The 23319-nt window shown below is 43.6% G+C and overlaps 1 protein-coding gene across 2 annotated transcripts in view; it reads right to left on the minus strand.

Moving 5' to 3' along the window:
* The window catches only part of Bltp3b (bridge-like lipid transfer protein family member 3B), a 67117-nt gene extending 52199 nt beyond the window's left edge, over positions 1-14918 (minus strand). Inside the window, exon 1 of one of the 2 annotated variants that reach the window (XM_075954674.1) lies at positions 14641-14918. In XM_075954674.1, the coding sequence (XP_075810789.1) occupies positions 14641-14684 (44 nt within the window). In that variant the 5' untranslated portion in view covers positions 14685-14918. Of the gene's footprint in view, positions 1-5609; positions 5736-14640 lie in introns of those variants that run through there. The other variant, XM_075954675.1, reaches the window with a different exon arrangement.
* Between the last annotated feature and the right edge of the window lie 8401 nt (positions 14919-23319).

Raw genomic sequence — 23319 nt, forward strand, 5'->3', positions numbered from 1 at the left:
CTGTAAAAAATATGAAATTTTGAGGTATAAATTTAAAAGGGTAGGGGCTGGAGAGATGGTTCAGCGGTTAAGAGCACTGACTGCTCTTCCAGAGGTCCTGAGTTCAATTCCAGCAACCATGTGGTGGCTCACAGCCATCTATAATGAAATCTGGTGCCTTCTTCTGCCCTACAGGCAGGATACTGTATAAATAAATAAATTTTAAAAAGAGAGAAATAATTCCATGTCTAAGATTTATTCTTTAAAAAAAATTAAAAGGGTATATAACATGTATTAATTAAAGAGCTAAATAAATTTAAGTGGCTCCATGACTCAGTATTGTTAAAAAAAAAAACCAATTCTCCACACATAGGCATAAATTTAAGATAACTAAAAGTAAGGTTTCATAAGGATTTGTGATAGAAATAGCATGCTTATTTTAAAATTCATACCGAAATGCTGAAGGCCTAAAATAGCTTTCAAAAGGATGAACAAGGTTAGCAGCATTACACCAATTCAATATTTCTCAAAGAACAGAGTAATCACATTAGCCTAATACCAGTGTAAATACAAAATGGGTCAATGAACCACACTACAGCATTCGGAAATAGATCCAAATTTATAGGATACTGATTTCCAACAAATGGACAAAAGTAATTTCCAGGACAGGTTCCAAAGCTACAGAGAAGCCCTGTCTTGAAAAAAAAACCACATAAATAAGAGAAAGTTTCTGTCTAGAGAAAGACAGAGAGGACATCTTGACAGAGGCCACAGTGTGTTCAAGGTTATGAAGTGTCATACATACTGTGACCATAAGCAGATCTATTACAATACAGAGCATCATACTGGAGTATAACACATTTCATAGGAAAGAAATGGTTTGCCTTGGGTAAAAACAAACAAGAAGGGCTCTTCCCATGAATCAGTGTTCTCATGCCTCAAGTACACTGACTGTGGCTCAGTCCAGGTGGGAGAAGAGTCAAAATAAATAGGACATGCTATCTGACTCACAGTTCCATTGTCAATACAAATCAACTTTCATCAACTTTATGAACTGAAGTTCAATCTGAAGAATTCTTTGAGGCCAGATGTGATAGCACATGCTTTTAATCCCAACAATCAGGAGGCAGAGACAGGTGGATCTCTGAGTTTGAGGCCAGCCTGGTCTACAAAGTAAGTTCCAGAATACTCATAGCTATGTAGAGAGACTCTGTTTCAAAAAAAAAAACAAAAACAATGCTTTGGGGGTAAAAAAAAAATCTGAGACTTCTCAGAAAATTAGGAAATCAATCTACCTCAATATCCAGCAGTACCACTCTTGGGCATATACCCAAAAGAGGCACACTCACACCACAAGGACATTTGCTCAACTATGTTCATAGCAGCATTATTCGTAATAGTCAGAACCTAGAAACAGCCTAGATAACCCTCAACCAAAGAATGGATAAAGAAAATTGGGGGGGGGGGGAGTGGAGAGATGGCTCAGTGGTTAAGAGCATTGCCTGCTCTTCCAAAGGTCTTGAGTTCAATTCCCAGCAACCACATGGTGGCTCACAACCATCTGTAATGAGGTCTTGGTGCCCTCTTCTGGCCTGCAGACATACACACAGACAGAATATTGTATGCATAATAAATAAATAAATATATAAAAAAGAAAATTTGGTACATTTACACAATGGACTGCTACTCAGCTCTTAAAAACAAGGACATCTTTACATTTGCAGGCAAATGGACAAACTAGAAAAAAACATCCTGAATGAGGTAACCAATACCCAGAAAGACAAACATAGTATGTACTCACTCATAAGTAGATACCAGGCATAAAGCAAAGGATAACCAACATACAGTTCACAACCCCAGAGAAGCCAGAACCCTCTTCCAGAAACAGATGGAAGCAAAAACAGAGATCCACAACTAACCACTGGACCAAGCTTCAGGCAAAGAGAGGGACGAATGATAATACAAACAAAGGGATCAAGATCATGATGGGGAAACCCACAGAATTAGCTGACCCATGAAAGATCACTCCAGACTGATAACTGCACAGGACTGAACCAGGCACCCTGAACACAGGTAACAAGGGTATGGCTTGGGCAGTATTTGGAACCACTGGCAGTGAGACCAGTATAATCTGCTGGCTGGTTTGTCACCTAGGTACCCTGTCCCTTTAAGAGACAAGCCCCACCCACTCCCCCCTTCTGCCAAGGCAAGCTGATCTCTTCCCCTCCCCTCCCCTCCCCTCCCCTCCCCTCCCCTTCTCTTCTCTCTCTCTCTCTCTCTCTCTCTCTCTCTCTCTCTCTCTCTCTCTTCTCTCTCTCTCTCTCTCTCCCCTTCTGAAAAGACAGCTTCTGCCTCTCTCTCTTCTCCCTACCTTCTTCTCCTCTTCCCTTCCCCCTCCATAACCCACTAAATAAACTCTATACCTAAACTCTCTCTGCATGGTGTATCAGTCTGTCTCCCACCGAGGCCTCAGGCCACCCACCAGGGGACCTGCCACCACACCTCATGGGATCGGTCCCCCACCATCTCTTTATAAATGATAACAACCAGGCTCTAACCATAATGCATGGACTGTCTTTGTGGAGCCCATTCTCTATAGAGAGATACCTTGCTCAGCCTAGGCATGGGAGGTGGAGGGGGTTGGTCCTACCTTAACAAGGTGATGGGACAGACTTAGTTGACTTCTCAGGGGAGGCCTTAACCTCTCTGAGGAGCAGATAGGGGTGGGGTGGGAAAAAGAGGGGAGCGGGAGGAGAGGAGGGAGAGGGAACTGGGATTGCTATGTAAGAAAGAAACAAAGGAAGGAAGGAAGGAAGGAAGGAAGGAAGGAAGGAAGGAAGGAAGGAAGGAAGGAAGGAACAAAGAAAGAAATAAAGAATTTAAGAAATCTGTTATAGACAAGCTTGATGTGGGATTCCCCTCTGTATGCTGTGAATACCACTGGTTAATAATGAAGCTGTTTTGGGCCTATTGCAGTGCAAAATAGGGCAAGGTGGGAATTCCAAGCAGAGGAGGGGAGAGCAGGCAGCATCAAAGAGAAGTCATGTAGCAATTGCAGGAGATAGGCACTGGACACTGGATAGAACCTTGCCAATATGCCCCAGCCTGGTGATGATGCACAGATGTAATAGAGATGTGTTGATTTAAGATGTAAGAGTTAACTAGAAATGTGCATAAGCTAATAGGCCAAGCAGTGTTTTAATTAACATAGTTTTATGTGATTATTTCAGGTCTGGGCAGCCGGGAAACAAATAAGCAGCCTCCACCAACACAAGCTTTTCTTTAAAACTTCAACATGAATCACCAAAAGATTTAGTAAGAAATTAAGATTAGCGTTTGAAACAGTTCTGGTAATAGTGCTAAGAATAGAATAAAGAACTGTAAAATAAGAAGGAAATGAAAACATTTGATTGTTAAAAAAAAGAGAGAGAGAAGAAAAACTGATAATTAAATCTGGGTAGTGAAAGCAGATGTTCAAATGTGTGCCAAATAGTCTGCTTGCTATGTCCTGACTTCAGAACAAGAAGATAAACTCAAGAGTCTCACTGGAGAGATGCTCAGTGGTTAAGAGCACTTGCTGATCCTGCCGAGGACCCAGATCCAATTCTCTGTACCTACATGACAGCTCAAACTGTCCTAACTCTGTTCCAGAGATTTGCTGTCTCCTCTGCGACCACAGTCACTAGTGTACATCCATATACATAGAAAAAACACTCACCTAAAATATAATACATAAATGTTTATAAACATAAGGCACATTTAATAAAAAGGAATCATGACTGAGTCAAATGGGAGCTAACCTGGGTCTGGGGACACAATTCGTTAATGCAGCTATGCAAGAGGCTGCACCAAATTCAAGTCCTGCCTAGCATGCAAAGTCAGTTCAAGGCCTGCCTGTCTAGGAAACTTAGTGAGACCTTGTCTCAAAAACAGAAACAAACTTACAAGGGCTGGGGATACAACTTACTGGTAAAGCACTTGCTTACCATGTACCTGGTCCTGGGGTCCATGGCCAGGATTGGGAAAAGAAAAATATAGGAGGTAAAGAAACAAGAATTAAGCCTGGAAATAACCTAGTAATGATACACGAAAATGGTTTAAACTTAGAATATAGTTCAGTTAAGTCCAATTCCAGGATATCTAATGATCTCTTCTGGCTTCCATGGGCACACACATGGTTCACAGACAGACATGTAAGCAAAACAGCCATATACATAAAATAAATGCATCTTACCAAAAATAAAAAACAACAGAATACAATCATAATGCCTCATCTCCAATAAGATAAGCACTGACCAGAGCAAATCTATGCTGAAGAGGTGCAATGGGGAAAAAATGCAACCAACTGCAACTATATTTCTTGAGCACCTGTCCCAGATGATTTACTAGATATATAGAGAAAATTAGAATCATCCGTAAATGCCAACAAAAAAAAAATCTTACCAACAAAAAAAAAAAAGTTACCAAGACACTTCAATGAATTTCGAAAGTGACTAAAAGTTTGACAATTTTGCTGTGAGATACGGACTCCTAACTGCCTACATGGAGTCAAGATGGGCAAGCATGGTGAATGGGCCAGGCCATTGCGTCAAAATAACTGCTGAGGAGCAAATGGACACAAGCTTACTAACCGCTGCATTACCCTAAAGCAGCTAAGTAACTAGTTGTGAAATTTCACTAAGGTTACTTTTTCGTCTTTCGTTTGGACCTGATGTGTATGTGTGTGTGTGTACACTGCCCAGGTCATCCTTCAACTCCAGATTCTGCAATCCTTTCATTTGGACCTGATGTGTCTCTGTGTGTGTGTGTACCCTGCCCTGGTCAGCCTTCAACTCTAGATTCCGCAATCTTTGTTTGGACCTGGTGTGTGTGTGTGTGTGTGTGTGTGTGTGTGTGTGTGTGTGCGTGCGTGTCTGTGTGTACCCTGCCCTGGTCAGCCTTCAACTCTAGATTCCGCAATCCTTGTTTGGACCTGATGTGTCTGTGTGTGAGCTCGTGTGTGTGTGTGTGTGTGTGTGTGTGTGTGTGTGTACACCACCCAGGTCAGCCTCCAACTCCAGACTGCAATCCTTTTATTGGAGTATCCCAATTAGCTGGAACTATGTGCAGGTGGCACAGTCCCCACTGATAATGAATCTTCAAAAGAGACACAGAAGGCAAGAACAGAGTGGCAAAAAGGCTGCAAAACTGCAAACTGATTCCATTTCCACAGTTAGAACTCTTGATTTAAATGATAAAGATCACAATTAATATTAAACACAAAATAAACTCTTTCGGCCTCCAATGAAGAATGAGAAGTTATCAAAACATTTCTATGATTAAGAGTCTTCAGACCTCAGTAATCACATTAGTCTATGAAGTCATACCCACTAAAACATCAAATGCCAGCTGCTATTGCAATATACTGGCTACACACCATGAAACTCCCTTGTGCAACATCAGAAAAGGACGGTTACAACTTTCTGAGTTGCCAAACCTTGTAAATTAAAAAAAAAAAAGACATTGTAAAAGAGGATAAGAGGATTTATATGAACTTGTAGCTACCTACTTTCAAAAACTGAAATTTCTTTATGTGGGGTACAGTACGCGCTTCTAGAAAGGAAACCAGAACTGGGGAAGAGAAGTATTACCTGGGCAGGAAATTCAGACAAAGGGTCCCTATTCCTGGTGAAAGCCAGCAGCCAGCTGCCAGGGCTTCTTAGCCTCTTCTGGTACTCACTTAGGTGAGTGTGCAATTCACAGCGCACCAATCTCCACCACAGCCAGCAGGGGATGCTGTAGGGAATGGGGACACAGGGGATACAGAAGGGGGCAAGTTTAAGGGAAGGAAGAGGAGAGGAGTGAAATATTCAGCTGTGATGTGCTCACAAAAACACAGTTATATCTCATACCAGATTACTTTACAGCCAGACACTACTTCCATTTGAATACACATGAACCCCTTAGGAGTTCCTTATCCTCTGGACCACTGCCATTACTCTACTATGTATATCCTTTATTTATTTATTTATTTATTTTCTATTTTATTTATTTACTTACTTACTTATTTATTGAGACAGGGTTTCTCTGTGTAACAGTCCCAGCTGTCCTGGAACTCGATTTATAGACCAGGCTGGCCTCAAACAGAATCACAGAGATCCACCTGCCTCTGCCTCCCAAGTGCTAGGATTAATAGCATGCACCACCACACCGAGTCTACATCCATTTTTAATCCATTTTTATTTATTTGTTTGGTTGGTTGGTTTTGGTTTTTGAGACTAAGTTTCTCTGTGTCCTGGAACTGGCTCTGTAGACCAGGCTGGTCTCTAGTGTATGTAATAAAAAAGAGATAGCTATGTAACATAAAGGTTATACAAAGGCTGAACTTAACATTAAATAAATAAATTCAGACATTCAAAAAAGCAAGCAACCTACAAATACAAATTACCACATCAGTTTAACTGCACAAATCAAAGAAAACTGTAGTTTTCATTTCAGAGAATACTGAAGCATAACGTTACCTGTGAAAAATAATCCTGTCTAGCGTGGCGGCTCCCATCCGTACTGCCAGTACTCAGGAGGCAAAGGCAGGTGAACTGCTGTTTGTGCTCAAGACCTGTCTGGACTACAAAGTGAGTTCCAGGCCAGCCTAAGGCATGGTACTGGACCCTGCCTCTAAAGTGAAAAAGAAAGAAGAAAGGAAGGGAGAGGGAAGAGCAGGAAAAGAAGAGAAGTAACTTACAAACCAGAGAAGATCATTCCTAAAGGGATGTAAAAAACCTAGTTTCCAAAACAAGCCAATTGGATGGCCTCACCAATTCATCCTGTAATATCATCTCTTCATAAACCAAAAGATAACCACACAAAAACACTTCCACTGTTCTTGCCAGACTTAAATGGCAGCACGGTCTAATACAGGTTATATATTTAAAAAAGCATGGAGGCGTCTCCATCCCACACAAACACAGATTCAAATCACCAATCTCTGATAGCCTGCTTCCCTGTTGTAGCCACACACTGTTGGGCTCCAGCCTTGACGGGTTTGATTGTTCCAGGGTAGGGGTGTGTGGATTAGAAATGTTAGGCAAGAAACAGAGATGTGAAAGAAACACAGAGACACAAGATAGAACTGGGAGGGCTATCCAATGAATGCTGACTCCTGAATACACCCGCATTGATTTTCCATATGCTTATATACCCTAATCCAAAAAGGAGGAAGAAGGCAAACGACTGCTTTATCATGACACAAAGGACAAACAGAACAATTACTTGCTTCAATACTTGAGTCATTAAATCACTATTTCCAGAGTTAAGAATTTTGTTGATTTAGGCAAGACATGCAGTGACACCTTAGACCAAGTCTCCTGTAGGTGCTTTAAACCTCCTGTCTTAAACATGAAGGAGAAGCAATAGGCTTAAATTCTCTGACTTCCGGTCAGCGTGGAGTGGATCCACCTCTACGGGACATCTTAATATCCAAGTTACCAAGTAACCACACTGTAGGTGAGGATCTCTGGTTTGTAGCCACTCCTTAGGTCAGACCTCTTGTCAATAACTTTGAAAGAGCAAGAGTAGGCTTAAGTTCTCTGATCTTCAGTCAAGTTGGAGCCCCACACTTCCGTGGGCCCCACACTCTCCCAGCAGTATCTCCAGTTTAGTTAAAGAGAATTCCATCTGTCAGTGAATCCTTTACTGCTCTTCTGTCTTAGGCAGTATCTTATCTGTCAGACAATGCTGGCTCTGCTTCCAAAGTACAGCCAGAAACTGACTCTCAGCAACTCCAAGGCATCTGTCTACCTGGCTAATATTTTTTTAAACTGAATAGTTAACCCTCTTCATTGGCTTTTTGTGTCTTCTCTTGTCCTGTTTCTCACATGGTTGCCTAGGTGACCCTTGGCTGCAAACCTGTCACTGGTTTCCAACCTCACTTCAGCGTGAAAGCTAGTCATTACCAGTTCCCACTCTGATACTGGATATAAGGAAACTTTGCCCCAGTAATTTATGAAATAAAACCTGAAACTAGCTGAAGAAGGCTCGATGAAGAAGGCTGCTCTTCCAGAGGACCGGGGTATGAGGACCTACAATTTCTACCTAGTCAACACTGGCCTCTAACCCACAACGTAGCAAAGAATGATCTTGAACTTCCAGAGTTTCCTTCTCCACATCACACGTCTACGATTACAGGCATGTGCCACCACGCCTCCCCATTTCAAACGGAGTCTATACAGAACTCCGGGCTCTGTGCCCAATCGCCAGCATTTTACATCCAGAGTCGGAGAGGAGATCCTACATCTTTAGCATCTGTCCTTCGACATGATCTGGACTTGGTTGTTGTTGACTGGGGATCAAACCCTGGGCTTTTAGCAGGCCAAACAAGTGCCTCGTCATTGAGGCACGTGATCCGCAGCCTTGGCCTCTAGTTCACCTCAACACATTTCAAAAGGACGTGTGAGTGACCGCCTGGGCGGCTGTCTGCATTTGCCTCCCCCCTCCCCCCCGCCCCGCCACCTCTTCCGGGAGTCCTGTCAAATACATCCCAGCTGAGCACTGCTGACCAGCATACCCAAGACCAACTAGAAACCCCTCCCTCTCTTCCAGCCCTTCCATTACTTCTTACAATAGCACTTAACACACTGTTACATGTTTCACTAATTACTGTTTATTAAAATGTCAACCCCATGAGTGAGGGGATTTTTATCTACCTTTCTTATTGCTATAGTCTCAGTGCTAGAGAGCAGCATTTCATATAAAGCAGGCACTCAGGAATTTATTTGTTAAAAAAATTAGTATGACTATTATTAACATACATATCACTAGGGATTACATTAAAATTATTTATTAAGTAATTAAAAACAAATGCATAAAAAAACAAAATTACTTTTAAGTAACCTCAAAACTTATAAAAGTAAATTCATTTGTTCAAAAAGTAACTCAGTTTTCTCTCAGTTGCCTGCTCTAAGTCAGCCAACTCCCACAAATTTCATACTGCAGCACAGTTTAGAAACAGGCTAAAAACCCTCTTACGCTTCCTTGACCAGAATATAATCCATTAAAATCACCTTTGCTTCCATAGTGCTCAATATGTGGTAAATGTAAGTGCTCAGGACCTGGGACACATACGGTCCCACGGGTTAGGAAGCTTTATCACAAAAGGGAGGCCTATGGGCCAGAGGTCAAGACCCACGTCTGAATTCTCAGCACGTGGGAACTGTAGGCAGAAAAGCCAAGAGGCCCAAGCAAGGGCTGATGAGGTGGCTCAGTGAGTAGAGATGTTTGCCACCTAACCTGATGACCCAAGTAACACTCCTGGGACCGATTCTCACTGGTTTCTGCTAACTTTACAAACGCACACATGGCATGCATGTACCTCACACACACAATAAACAAAAATGTTCAGAGTTCCAGGCAAGGCTGTGCTATCTAGCAAGACCTTGCCTCAGAATTTTAAAAAAAAAGCAACAACAAAAAAAGCCTATGAAAACTTAGTCTTTGAATAGTGAGATAATTAACTGAGAAAGTAATTTCAGCCGGGCACTGGTGGCACACACCTTTAATCCCAGCACTCAGGAGGCACAGACAGACGGAGTTCTGTGAGTTCGAGGCTAGCCTGGTCTACAAAGAGAGTTCCAGGACAGTCAGAGCTGTTACACAGAGAAACTCTGTCTTGAAAACAAAAAAGGACAAAGAGAAAGTAACTTTGTTTACATATTTATATGAGAATACACACATGCGGAGGTCAGAGGATGATACCTGATGTCTTCCTCAATCACTCTCCACCTTACCTTTTTTATTTTATCTTCTGAAAAAGAGGGTCTCACTGGACCTAGAGCTCACCAATTCAGCTAGATTCACTGACCAGCAAGCTCTAGGAGCCACCTGGCTCGACCTTCCCAGCCCTGGGATTACAAAACTTGTTGCCCCTTCCAGTTTGTATGTGGGTGCTGGGAAACAAACTCAGATCCTCGTGGCTGTGCAGCAGGCACTTCACTCACAAGCCATGTCCCAGGCCTGCAGTCACCCCATAAACTGTCCTTTCCCCCTAGTTTACAAAACATCCACACTGAGACACAGAAGGCTCTCCTTCTATCCTCGAAGCTGACCTGGACCCAGGACCTTTGCAAACCTGGTTCTGCAAACACAGAGATACTAGGTTCTGAAGAACCTCAGCATCCTTTCAATACATCACTGTACAACCTAAGTTACCCCAAGTCCATTTATGGATGCTGTATTTCCACTTTAGATACTGTTCCTGGACCTAGACTCTACAAGCAAGACTTTTTTACTAACTACATCCTCTATTAGCTAGAATTTCTTATTAGCAGTCATCCAGCCCCAGGTAGGAAGTTCAATTTCCTTAACATAGCAAATGAGGCCCGTGAAAATCTAATTTAGTTAAGCCTATTACTGACATCAAAATGAGTAGCAATCTTGACTCCAAATAATTCTCTCCATAACCAGATCTTTGCTGTCAGTGGTGGTTTGAATGAGTATGGCCCCTAAAGATTCATATATTTGAATGCTTGATCCTCAGTTGGTGGAACTACTTGGGAAGGATTAAGGAGTGCGGTCAGTCTTATTGGAGGAGGTGAGTCACTGAGGGTGGGCTTTATAAATAACAAAAGTTCTTGTTATTTATTCCCAGCTAGTTTTCTCTCTGCCTCCTACTTATGGGTTAGGATATAGGCGCTCAATCAGATCTCCAGTGCTGTGTCTGAGTGCCTTCTGCCATGCTCCCCGCCGTGATGTTTGTGAACACATCCTATGAAAATGTGAGCCCCCAACTCAGTGATTTCTTGTATAAGTTGCCTTGGTCATAAAGTCTCCTCACAGAAACAGAAAGACAACTAAGAACTGTTCAACACTTTGTCATAGCTAGAACTGGGCCAGAAAGATTTTCCCTCCCAAGAATTTAAAACTTGGCAGGAGAGATCAGAGAGTAAGCATCCTAAGAAACTGCTCAGTGCTCCAAAGTTGCAGTTTTCAGCCAGGAGCAGTTGTAGCCCTCAAGAACCTTTGGAAATTCCTAGAAACATTAACCACACCCACACTGCGTGGAAGTGTCTGGTCTCAGACCTGAAGCTGACAGACCTTAATCTAAGATAAAAGACAGGGGCATCTCTCAGGGAGAATCAGGGAGCCTCACTGACTTCCGCCTGTCTCAGAGTTTGTGGTCAGATCTTCCGATGAATCTGGTGACCCACCCCTGAAGCCTCAACTAAATTTCCCTTTTTACATAAATAGCCACATTTCTGTTATTTGCAGACAAAATAACCTTAGCTAGCTAAGTGATCTAGCTCAATCATTTGATACACAGCTACATGTTCTAAACCAGTTTCTCTGCTTTTCAGCTGCTGACATTGGCCCCGATGAGTTTTTAATTTTAGAGGCCTATGCTGGGCGTGATAGTGTCTAGTTTCTCTACCGACCAGGTGCCAACAGAACCACCTTCCAAGTCATAATAATCAAAACCACTGTCAAATGTCCCCCGAGGAACAGAGTGCCAGTGATGGATAATCACTGCTTCAAACAAGATAAAGGCTCCACCCAGACGAGGTGCAGTCTACCGGGAGAACCATCTCCAGACAAACCCGTGCAGAATACACTGTCCTGGGGCTAAGGGCACAAGGGGAGCATTTCTACCTGGAGCTTTCTTATCACTTTTCTTGTCCCAGCTTAATTAATTAAATTTGAATCTTTTGTCCCTACTTGTGGACCTACACACCTGGACACAGACAGACACAGAGCAACAAATCAAAAGGTCTAAGGTGAAACAGGAGGCAGTTCCTGTTCTATCTTCCTTTCCTGTGTGTGTTTGGGCTTTTTAAAGAACTTCCTAGTTCCTTACTGGGGGAAAAAGTAAAAAAGATTCCCCTGTAACTACCTTCAACACATACCCTGTTCTAGTCTAAAATAGCTGGGTAATTTCTTCTTGAAAGGCTTTTCCTGTTTCATTTCTCTTAAAAACAGAACTTTTAACCTCTTCCTCTCTCTCATCACACTCCCCATAGTTCAGATCAGTCAAGTACATAAACTTTTCATTAACGCAAGAGGCACTCAGAAAACAAACATTAGACAAGAAACGGAGAAGTGGACTTAAAAGTCCATTCCATATTTACTTGAGAGTATGTGTCAGCCTCTTATTTATAAAACAACTCCTCATGCACACTTTCCCAACAAGCCAGCTTCAAAAGCACTGCCCAGTCTCCACCACTGCTAGTTTCAGTCTTAAAATCTGAAGGTTCATTCAGAGTGAGCATTCTAGCTTTCTAGACCACAAGTTCTCAACCAGTGGGTCGCAACCCCTTTGGGGGTCAAATGACCCTTTTCACAGGGGTGGCAAATCAGATATCCTGCATATCAGCATAGTTACACTACGCTTCATAACAGCAGTAAAGAAGTAGCAATGAAAATAACTTTATGGTTGGAGGTCACCACATGAGGAACTGTACTAAAGAGTCACAGCGTTAGGAAGGTTGAGAACCACTGGTCTACATAAGACTTCTTCCTTCCTGCAAGCGTCCCTACAAAAGAGCCTATAAAGCGCTTATACATTTTCCTAATTCTTCCTTTCTATGACAGGACAGGTACCAACCTCCCTCCCCCAATGTATTTCAGTATTCCAGGCTGGCCTCAAACTCAGTCTATGCTAAGGATGACCTTGAGTTCTGAGGATGCCCTTGAATTTATAACATCCACCTCCTGAGGGCTGAGGTTATAGGAATTTGTCAACACAGTCAGTTTATAAAAACACTGGGGATTGAACCCAGTGCTTCTTGCATAATACGCAGGCACTCTGCCAGCTTGGTAAACTGACTACCATCTCCAGAACCCACATGGTGGTAGGTGAGAACCAACTTCTTCAAGTTGTCTCAGACTCCTGTACATTGGGTGGATCCGGCACACATGTGCACACGTGGACACACACGGCAAGTGAGTGTAAAATAACAATCTTACAAAAATAAACTGCAAATGATTTCTCCATCAAAGAAGAAAGAAAACACCAGTGTTCTGGAAACTTCCTGATTTGAAAAGAAATGCTCATTACTATTTACCACACAGGCGGAAGAAATCACGAAGATTCTAAGTAATCCTAAGTACTTAACTCTAAGTATGTGGGTGCTATCTATGGGATAAAGTAAGCCATTACACTTCTGCTCTTCCTCTTAAGAGTTCTTCCCAAATGGACCCGTACAAGAGAATTAAAGGATAAAATGCCCTAAGGCACTTATCGATTGAATTAAATTTTCCTCTAGGCACACAGTGGTATAATACCATCATCCTTGGGAGAGAAATAGGCAATTGAATCATTGTCCATGGATCTGAATTTTCTTAAAGAACTAGGGCTAAGAAAGGGGACAGTGTATCTCATATGAATCCGACTTACCTAAGTAATAGACAGTATTTTAAAGAAATAAAACTTTCTTCCAAAATAAGACGGTTCAGTATTGCACTGTCTATGCAATTAAAAAAAAAATTCCAACAAGGCGTGGGAGCACAGACCTCAGGAAGTACTCAGGAAGTTAAGGCGGGATGACGCTCAGCTTGAGGTTAGCTGGGGATTTGTCATGAGTTATGGGACAGCCTGAGCTACATAACCTGTTTCAAACACACACACACACATACACACTTTCCAATTAGTGACATTAAGAACCAAATACACGGTCACAAACTTTGCTATAGTTCGATACCTTATGCATATATATATACTATATGTATTAAATTTTATCCAGTCTAATGTCAGGGAAACATCTGCTGAATCATAGTATGGGTTTTGTTCGTGTTCTCAATGTATCACCTGCAATATAAATAAATCGGGTGAATGAAGGCTTCTGTTTAGTATAAAAGTCTATCATTATCTCTGAGTACCCTCCTTTAATCAGTTAAAAGTATTCATTAACTGAGAAATAACAGAGGGCAGGAAGAGATCATAACCAGGAGCCTTGAATTCCCTGTCACCAACTTGGAACAGGAGCCTACATTTAGCCTGTGTCTTGAGACAAATATGGAGAAGCCCAAGAGCTGTAACAAACTGCCAGTTTACTGAGTCATGTTCCTGACTAAAACTGTGTTATGAAATGGAAAGAATGACAGGGCTTAGGTTCAAACACCAGAGACGTTCAACTCCCTGAATTAAAGGGGTCTCTCGGTAGCAAAACCAGAAAACTCTTCAGAACGCTGCGGGAACTGAAACGACTCCGTCAAGAACTTGCCAAAGCTGAGAACTTTGCTTATTTACCTAAAACAAATCCCAACTGTGCAAACAAGCACACCCTCCCGTGCAGCCGAGAGGGAACGCCAGGTAGGAGCAGGGGACGGGGACACCGAGAACAATCGCAAGGTTAACGTTTCCCTGGGAAGGCAGCCTCAGCCCCAAGAGTCCGCAAACACACACAGAGACACACACACCCCAGCCGTCCTCGGTTAACGGAACCGCTCGCCTCCGAGCCCCGGGAGCTCCCGAGCCGGACCCGGGGCCAGCCCACCCCGGCACTCAGCACCTGGGGGACGCCAGGGACGTCACTCGGGGAGACCCTGGCCCGCTGAACCCCGCCACCCGCCACCCTCCGCGTGCCTCCTGAGGCCGGTCGGGGGCGCCACCAGCGACGGGAGAGAGAGCCGGGACCTGTGGCCCAGCCCCGGCGGCCAGCGGAGGGAGGGGACCCGGCTCGCCCGCTCGCTGACCTGGAGAGGTGCTTCAGGATCTGCTTCTTGATGATCCCAGCCATGGTGCCTGCGGGGCTCGAGTGGTCCTCACAGCCTCCTCCTCCCTTCACGGCGGTCTCCTCGCGGTCCCGTCTCACCGGGACGGAGGAGAGGCGCCCGAGCGCTCACTCTCGGGAGAGACTCGAGGCCCTGGCCGAGGCCACCGCCGCCGCAGCCGCCGCCGAGAGCCCGGAGCATGACGCTCAGGCCGCCGCGGCCGCCGCCAGCGCCATCTTGGCTGCAGCATCACCTAAGAGACCGGGGGCGGGGAGAGGAGCCTGGGGGCGGAGCGAGGTGGAAGTGGGCGGGGCCTGTGGAGGCGGGGGTGGGGGGTCAGCCGCGTGTCCTTCGGACTCGGCCAGCATCCTCCGCTGCCCTGCTTCAGCAGCATCCATAGACTCCTATTCTACTGGCGTTTTCATCATTTCTTCACCTCCCCCTTACCGTGCCTTTGCCTCCATCACTGATTTTCTCGTTCACGTCTTACTTCATTTCCTCCGAACTCAACTTTTCCGCTCTTGACGTTGCCTTTTGGACCATCTCGGCTTATTACCTCCGTTTCTTTTGCTAAGATCTTTCCCTTAGCCAGCAGCTGTAATTTAATGTTTTCCCTTAGTCTCACCCCGAAGGAAGTAAAATTGACAGCACGTCCTATTTAATAGGATGTATCTAAAGACCTGGAAATTAGAAGGTCTGGGGCCAGCGAGGTGGCTCAGCCAGTTATAGATAGCTCTTGTCATGCAAACCTGATGACCTGAGCTTGATGCCCAGACCACCAGCAAGGAGAGAATTGATTCCCAAAAATTGTACTCCGGCCTCCACTTGTGCGTGTCTAAACACACACACACACACACACACACACACACACACACACACACTGATAAAAGGAATGACCAAATTGCACTCCTGGTTCCAATACTTTTCTAACTGTTGTGAACCTGGAAAGACTGTTTTTCCTTTTAGCTTCACTTGGTGTTTTGTGTGTCTATGTATTTGACTTTGGGCACACAGGTGGAGGTCAGGGAACAGGCAGGGTTCCTCACCCTCTATCTCTTTCTTAACAGCTACTTGCAGACTCCAGGTTAACTGGCTCTCCTAGGATTCTCTTGTTGGTCTCTTGTTGCTTCTCCCATCTACCCTAAAGAGAGCTGAGAATACAAACACCTGGCTTTATGTGGCTTCTGCAGGTTCAAGTTCAAGTCGTCAGGCTTATATGACAAGGGTATTGTCTGCTAAGCCAGTTCCCCCAGCCAGTTAGCATCACTTTTAATCATCTTTAAAATACAGAGTCTCCTCCCGTAGATGCTTGAGCAGGAGCCTAAGTAGGCACTTGGTGTGTCTGGGCTGTTTTGCTGGTCATCTGTTACAGAAGCAGGTTTTGGGGGAAAGATACAAATCATGAGAATGTTTCATATCGAGTTGACAGATAGACAATGCAGCCATTCGAGGTGGGGGGACAAAAGCCCTAGTATAGTTAGCAGCGCATGAAGCATGCCTGGTTAGCAAACGAATACTGCGTATGGATGAAAGCAATCTGAGATATTCGAAAGTAATCAAGCTGAGTATGGTGAGCCAAAGGTCATCTCAGCACTTTGGAGACAGAGGCAGGAGGATTGCTGTAAGTTTGAGGTCATCATGAGCTACATAGCAACACCCTCTCAAAAAAATCGGGTTTTTAAAAATTAACTACAAAGCAAAAATTGAACTGCTTGAATATATGATCCTTAACAGCTCATTATAAAAATGCCTGTTGTGGGACTCATCCCTCCTTGAGGCCTAGCATGACAGCCAATAACAGTCATGTGTCCTACTTTAGGGCCTTACTAGAGAAGGTCACTAGAGCTGGCCACGTCTGTGTTCCTGGTCAGGTGACTCATCCACCGTCTCCACCCAGAACGCTGCATTTCTCAGTCCCTGTGCTTCAGTCAGATAATGTCACTTGTCCCCAGGCCCACAGTGTCTTATCTTCAAAGTAATTTGTAGGTGGAAATCAGCATTATGTATGAAAGAATAAATGTTAAAAACAACATTTGATTAAGGTTTACAGGTAACAAAAGCTGGGCTTTTTTTTTTCCTCTTTTTTTTTTTTTGACTGGCTGAACCTTTTGCGTTGTCCAGATTATGAACGATTAGAACAAAGAGGAAACAAACAAGTGTAGAACAACAAAGCAGAATACAAGGAAGTTAAAATATTCCTAAGGCCCAGGTCACTCTCTGAGCACAGAACAGACTGGATGGACTAGTGTAATTCAAACTGCCAACACCCACAGGCCTTTTCTCTGCTCTGGGCTTCGTACAGAGTCATAATCTCTCTGATTATGATATGATGATATTATAGCAGTGCTCTGCCCACATTAAGTTTTAGTTTATGCGCATTCAGAGTGCACTCGTGTGTACATGACAAAGTTAGGAAAGAGATGGGTGAAATTAATCTTTGGCCTCTTCAACATTTTGGGGGGCCACTTTGAGTTTTAAAACATACCTAGATACACTATTTATCATCTGGTTAATTAAGAGAGATGCCTGTTTTGTGTGGACATATAACTCAAATGTCAAATATAAGTCTGCTGGAGTGTGAAAACTTAAAAGTTTAAGATGCACGATGGTACATGCCTATGACTAGTCAAAAGACAAGCCCAAGGCCAGAACTGAGCAGCCTGGTGAGATCTGGGCTCAACAGAACAGAACAAAGCCCGCAAAGGATTGGGCATGTACCATACATAGCATGTACCAGAATGCTATCCTCCATACATAGTTCATTACTATTCATTTTTAATCAGCATTTTAAAAAGTTTTAGGCAGATACAGGTATTCGCTGTACCTTCAGCTAACTCACATATGGCTATAGATCTGAAAGGCTTGTTTTCACAATCACCTAGAGAAAATGAAAATAAACTAGGGAATTACAAAACTACAGCTGAAGCCGGGCGGTGGTGGCGCACGCCTTTAATCCCAGCACTCGGGAGGCAGAGGCAGGTGGATCTCTATGAGTTCGAGACCAGCCTGGTCTACAGAGCTAGTTCCAGGACAGGCTCCAAAGCCACAGAGAAACCCTGTCTCGAAAAGCAAAAAAAAAAAAAAAAAAAAAAAAAAACCCAAAAACTACAGCTGAGATACAAAAACATTAAAGGAATGTAGGGTCATTGCCTCGGTTCATCTACACGGCGAAGCTTTTGTATCTGAATAAATGAGTATGCAAACGTCATTTGAAATTTTCTCTATCAAAAAAAAAGGAAATTGTTGAAATAGGAAAACTGTCACATTCTGTGCCTCCATGTCACCCAGCCACAACTCAATGTTTCTCAGAGGCAAAGGTGATGACAGAGTTATGTCTAAAAAAGGAAAAGAAATTGCACTACCTCCTGAGGGTGTACCAAGAAGGTATTTGGGTTGGGGGCACAGTTTATGCATAACCAAAGAACCTGACCTGTTTTGAAGGACGAGGATGTGGGATTATGATGGTTCCACGAGCCTGTAGTAGTAATAGCTAATCAGGAGGGTGAACAAGAGGACCATATGAGACCGGGAGTTTGAGGACAATGAGAGAGGGAGGATGGAGAGAGAGAGAGAGAGAGAGAGAGAGAGAGAGAGAGAGAGAGAGAGAGAGAGAGAGAAAGAGGAAAAGATAGCATGTGGGTTGACTTTCACATCTAATCATATACTATAAAACAAAGCCTTTAAAAATATCTGGGGCTTTCTGGTGGTGACAGCCTCCTCTAAGAATACACCTCTTCGAAGGGACGCCTCCATCTCTCCAGAAAAGAGAGAGGAAACAAGAAGTAGCTTTTCCTGCAGAGCCCCAGCTCCCAGCTCATGGCTGGGAGAAGTCCAGGCTGCTGGGACGTCACCACAGCCCTTAGCCGGATGCAAGGACGTTTTCTATTTCGGCTCCTCGGTTCTTCTCTGCCTGCCTCTAGCAGGAAGAACAAGGCCGACAGAAGGCTGGTCCTTCTGGAGGAAGCAGGATTTAGAAAGCACCCCGAGATAAGTGGAAAACCACCCCAATAAACATGTTTTGGATATTAAAAACAAAACAAAACAAACTAGAGTTGCTTGAACTAATAGGTAAAAAATGTTCTTGAGGCTGATGTCCTGGTGTGGATGGAGGGTCAGGTGACCAAGACCCAGAGCTCTAGGCTAGCTCAAGTGTTGCCTCAGGCGCTTTTGTTGTGTAACCGTTGGCAAGATTTTATGTTTTTAATGCTTTTCCAGGCTGGTATCTCACCCCTTAGGAGATAATAGTATCTGACTTCGGTAGTTTGTGATGGCTAAATGAGATAGCACAGAGTTTAACAATGCACACTGGTGCTACTTTTTGTTATCATTGTGAGATAGAAGCAAAACATTGTGAGAACAGATTCGCGAAAACATGAGGACTTACAGCAGAGGTTGCTAGGAATCAAAGGAACCCACAAGTCTCGCTCAGCATCAGTGGTCCTCCCAACACCTTTCAACCTCCCCTACCCTAAATCTCTCCAGCTCAAGGGCTGGACTTCTGTTTCCCTCCCCAAGCTACTGATCCCTATATAACCTCAGCGACTTTGGGCTCAGATTTTGTCTCTTGATTCTCCCTGTCCCTGTCTTCTCTCCTGGCTGTGCTCAGTCTGAACCCTCTGGCTATCTTCTTCCTTGTCACCACAACAAAGCTCTCCCCTCAGCCGTACCTACAATAGTTATGTCCTCATTCCTCATTTTTTTCACCCAGAGATATTATTTCAAAAGATGAACAAGCCACTTCAATTTGCTTGAAAAAAAAATTAAATAACTGGCTTTGAAATCAAAGACTTGGGTTTGAAAGACAGCTTGTCGGCATTTTATACCATGGGGAAGGAAAGACACTGCTCCTTTTGGAGCCCAGCGGTGGCCTAAGCCTTCTCCATGGGGTAGAGATCACTCATGCTAATAGAACCACCCAGAAAAGGGCCCAAGACAACAGGATGGGAGCTATTGGTAACTCACTAGTCAGAAGAGAGTGATTTAAGCAGATGGGACCCACGCGTGTCAAAACACCGGCGTGTGAGAGTCAGAGCTGTTTAAGTGGTTGGTGATCTAATGTGGTGGTTAGAACAACAGAAGACTTCATTTCCAAACAAGTCTTATAGAACCCAGGCTGTCAGTGAGACTCACAGTTTTGTTGTGGAAAAGAAACGCTAACAGTTTCCCACTGGCTCTTCTCTGATAGAGATGATGCACAGTACCTCAAACTAGAATAAACCCAGTAGAGCTTTAAAATTAGCAGATTTGGTAGTTGGCATTCAATTTGCAAACTATAATTTTTTTTTTTGCCTTTTTGAAACAGGGTTTCTCTGTAGCTTTGGAGTCTGTCTTGTAAAGCAGGCCGGCTCAAACTCACAGATATCCGCCTGCCTCTGCTTCCCGAGTGCTGGGATTAAAGGTGTGCGCCACCACGGCCCAACTGCAAACCATAAATTTTAAATTCAGTGGCAACCCTCTCACCGAGAATACATAAGGCTCTGGGTTGATCCATAGAACCAGAAAAGAAAAGGGAAAAAAAAAGTGTAATTTTTTTAAAGGTTGGAACCATGATTGTCCTAAAGAACTCATAATGAGCATTGTCCTAATTTTTCTCTCTGCTGTTACGATTAAACACTGACCACAAACAGCCTCTGGGAGCAAAGAGTTTATCCGGGTGAGAGGTCACAATCCATCATTGATGGAAGCCTGGGCTGGAGCTCCACAGAGAAACCTAGAGGCAAGATCTGAAGCAGAGACCACGGAAGAGGAACACTGCTTACCAACTTGCTTCCTCCGGCTTGCTCAACTACTTTTACAACGCAGGCCTACCTGCTCAGGAATGGCACAATCCACAATGGGCTGTGCCACACACACACCTCAGTCAGCAAATGCCCCACAGACAGGCTCATCAACTGGTCTCACAGAAGCACTTCCTCAATGGAGACTCCCTCTGCTCAGGTGACTCCAACTTAACCGGCACCAAGATGAAAAATTTGTTACGTCATATTAATATAAGAACTTTGGTCTTCTATGCATTCATTATAGGCTTACATGATGCTTATGCTTAAACACTCTTTTAAAAGGTTGGGTTTAAATTCCTTTAATCCCAGCAGTCAGGAGGCAAAGACAGGCAGATCTCTGTGAGTTCGAGGCCAGCCTCATCTATAAAGCAAGTTCCAGGGCTGCCAGGACTGTTACATAGAGTAACCATGTCTTGAAAAAAATCAGAAAAAAAGGAAAGGAAAGAGAGAGGAAGAGGAAGAGAGAGAGAGAGAGAGAGAGAGAGAGAGAGAGAGAGAGAAGACTGCATTTTAAAAGGGCTGGAAAGATGGTTCAGTGCTGAAGAGTACTAACTGCCCCTCCAGAGGACCTGGGTTCAATCCCTAACCCCCGCATGGCAGTTCATAACTGTAACTCCAGTTCCAGGGGCTCTGACACCACCACACAGACATATGTGCAAATAAAACTCTAATGCATATTAAAAAATAGTTTAAAATGTAAAAAAAATAAACAAAAAAAGAAAAGTTGGGTTTGCACTCTTTAAACCATTTTTTTCTAAGGGGTGGGAAGGGAGTGAAAAGCGTGAAAGCGAAGAGCGTTCTTATTGAACAATTTGTGCTGAAGCTGGTCAGGCTGGCTCCTAAGACTCCACTGTCTACATCTTCCCAAATGGGACGCCTGTTTCATAACTTCAGCACGGTTTGAAATCAGCTGTGATAATGGTAGTCTAGTCACCCAATAAAAATTACGACACACTACAAACCAAGACTTAGGCCCATCCTTAGAGATCTAGTTGTTAGGCGTTTACTATCCTGCTCCTATCACTGGATGGATTGTAAATTATGATCGAGGAGATGGCTCAGCAGATAAGGCATTTACAGACGCATGTGCATGGACACTACATAAATGTAATGACAATTATCTTGAGACAAGCTTTCTCTGTCTAGCCTTGACTGTCTTAGAACTCACAATGTAAACCAGGCCGGCCTTGAACTCACAGAGATCTGCCTCCCCCTATCACTCAAAGGGGTCAAGACCCATGGGTTGAGAACCGCTGTCCTTAAGGAATTCTTTCAGTAGCTGTATCAGTGTGGGCTCTCATTTCAGATGGATGCATTTTAACAAGACAGAGTCTTCAGTGGGCAGGGGCTTGCCCTCGAAGTACCTTTCACAGTGCAAAGCTTCCTGGAAAAATGCACATTTTACAAATCTTTCAAAATCACCCCCCTCTCTCTTACACACACACACACACACACACACACACACACACACACACACACACAAAGTGAGAGACATAAGCAGTGATCATTCACAACCTGAATGTTAACCCATCTGGAAAATATTTCTGCAAACCAATTAGCACATTACTCCTGTATTCTTACTCACATCAGTTTCGAGAACATGGGTAGAATATAGCTAGGTTATTTGTCACAAGAAAACACGAATAACTTTAGCTCCATCCCCTCCCAGTGCCCTTGTTTCCTCCAAATCCTCATGATCTGGGGCACCACTGCCTGCATTTCTCGTGATATTTTGGTCTTCAAAAATTCTCCAAGAATGGCCCATCATGTTCTACTTATAGTATGCGAGGACTTTTTGACTCCAAAGTTGCAAAACTATGCACATTCCTCTTGCAAATCCATTCCAAAGGCCTAGAATTACACGGCTAGGTTATCGCAGGAACAGTCCCACTTCTTGGTGTTACTATTCTGTATTACTTACCTTTATCATTGCTGTATACAATATGTGACAAACTTCAGTTAAGGAAGACAGTGTTCATATTTGGCTCACAGTTGGAGTGTACAGTCATGGCAGGGAAGTCATGGTGGCCGGCGATGGCGGCAAATGCGGTATCCATCCACATGGTATCCACAGTCAGGAACCAGAAAGCGATTACTCACTTCAGCCTGGAAGTTAGGATGGGTCTTCACATCACAATGAACCAAACTAGAATAACTCCTCACATATACGCCCAGAAATTTGTCTCCAAGGTAACTCTATATCCTGTCAAGTTGGCAGTCGATACAGATCGACACAGGAGGCTGATCGGATCTGTGAGTTATAAAAAGTGCTTGCTAATCACTATGCTTTCTTTCAGAAAAGAGAACAGAGGCTGCAAGGGCCTTGAGGTGGCGGTGGCGTTATTCCAAGTGAGAGATAAGGAAGTGTTGGCAGAGATGAAGCAAGATCAGTCAAACACTACAGAGATTTACTCTGTAAAGATGAGTTGATAGTAATTGCGGTTTCTCATTTGGAGCACCGGGTGGAATTTGGAGGAACACCAATAGCTGAAATGGGTAAATGGGGTGGAACAGTTGATTATGGAAAGATACTCAGTGTTCAATTTTATAGAAACAAGATAGAAAATTCAGGCTTAAAAAGCATCTGTACTCGATGATAACCAAAGCCAAGAGCAAGAAGAATCTTGCTCAAGAATCACGTAAATAGTGAAGAAAGCCAGACAGAAGATTCAGTGAGAAAGGACGGAAGCACAGTAGAGACAGGGTTGAAAGGGCGTGGTTTAAAAATGAGAAATAGAAATGATGGCTATTGGATGACAGAAGGTTTAAAGATAATGTGTCACTTGACTGGAGGAAATTAGCTGATCCCTTTTTTGTTTGTGAAAGTTTCTCTTTTGTTGGTTTTGAGACTAGGACTCTATCTACATGTAGCTATGTAGCC

The sequence above is a fragment of the Microtus pennsylvanicus genome, chromosome 20 (genome assembly GCF_037038515.1).
Source record: "Microtus pennsylvanicus isolate mMicPen1 chromosome 20, mMicPen1.hap1, whole genome shotgun sequence".
In the NCBI taxonomy this organism is placed as follows: Eukaryota; Metazoa; Chordata; class Mammalia; order Rodentia; family Cricetidae; genus Microtus; species Microtus pennsylvanicus.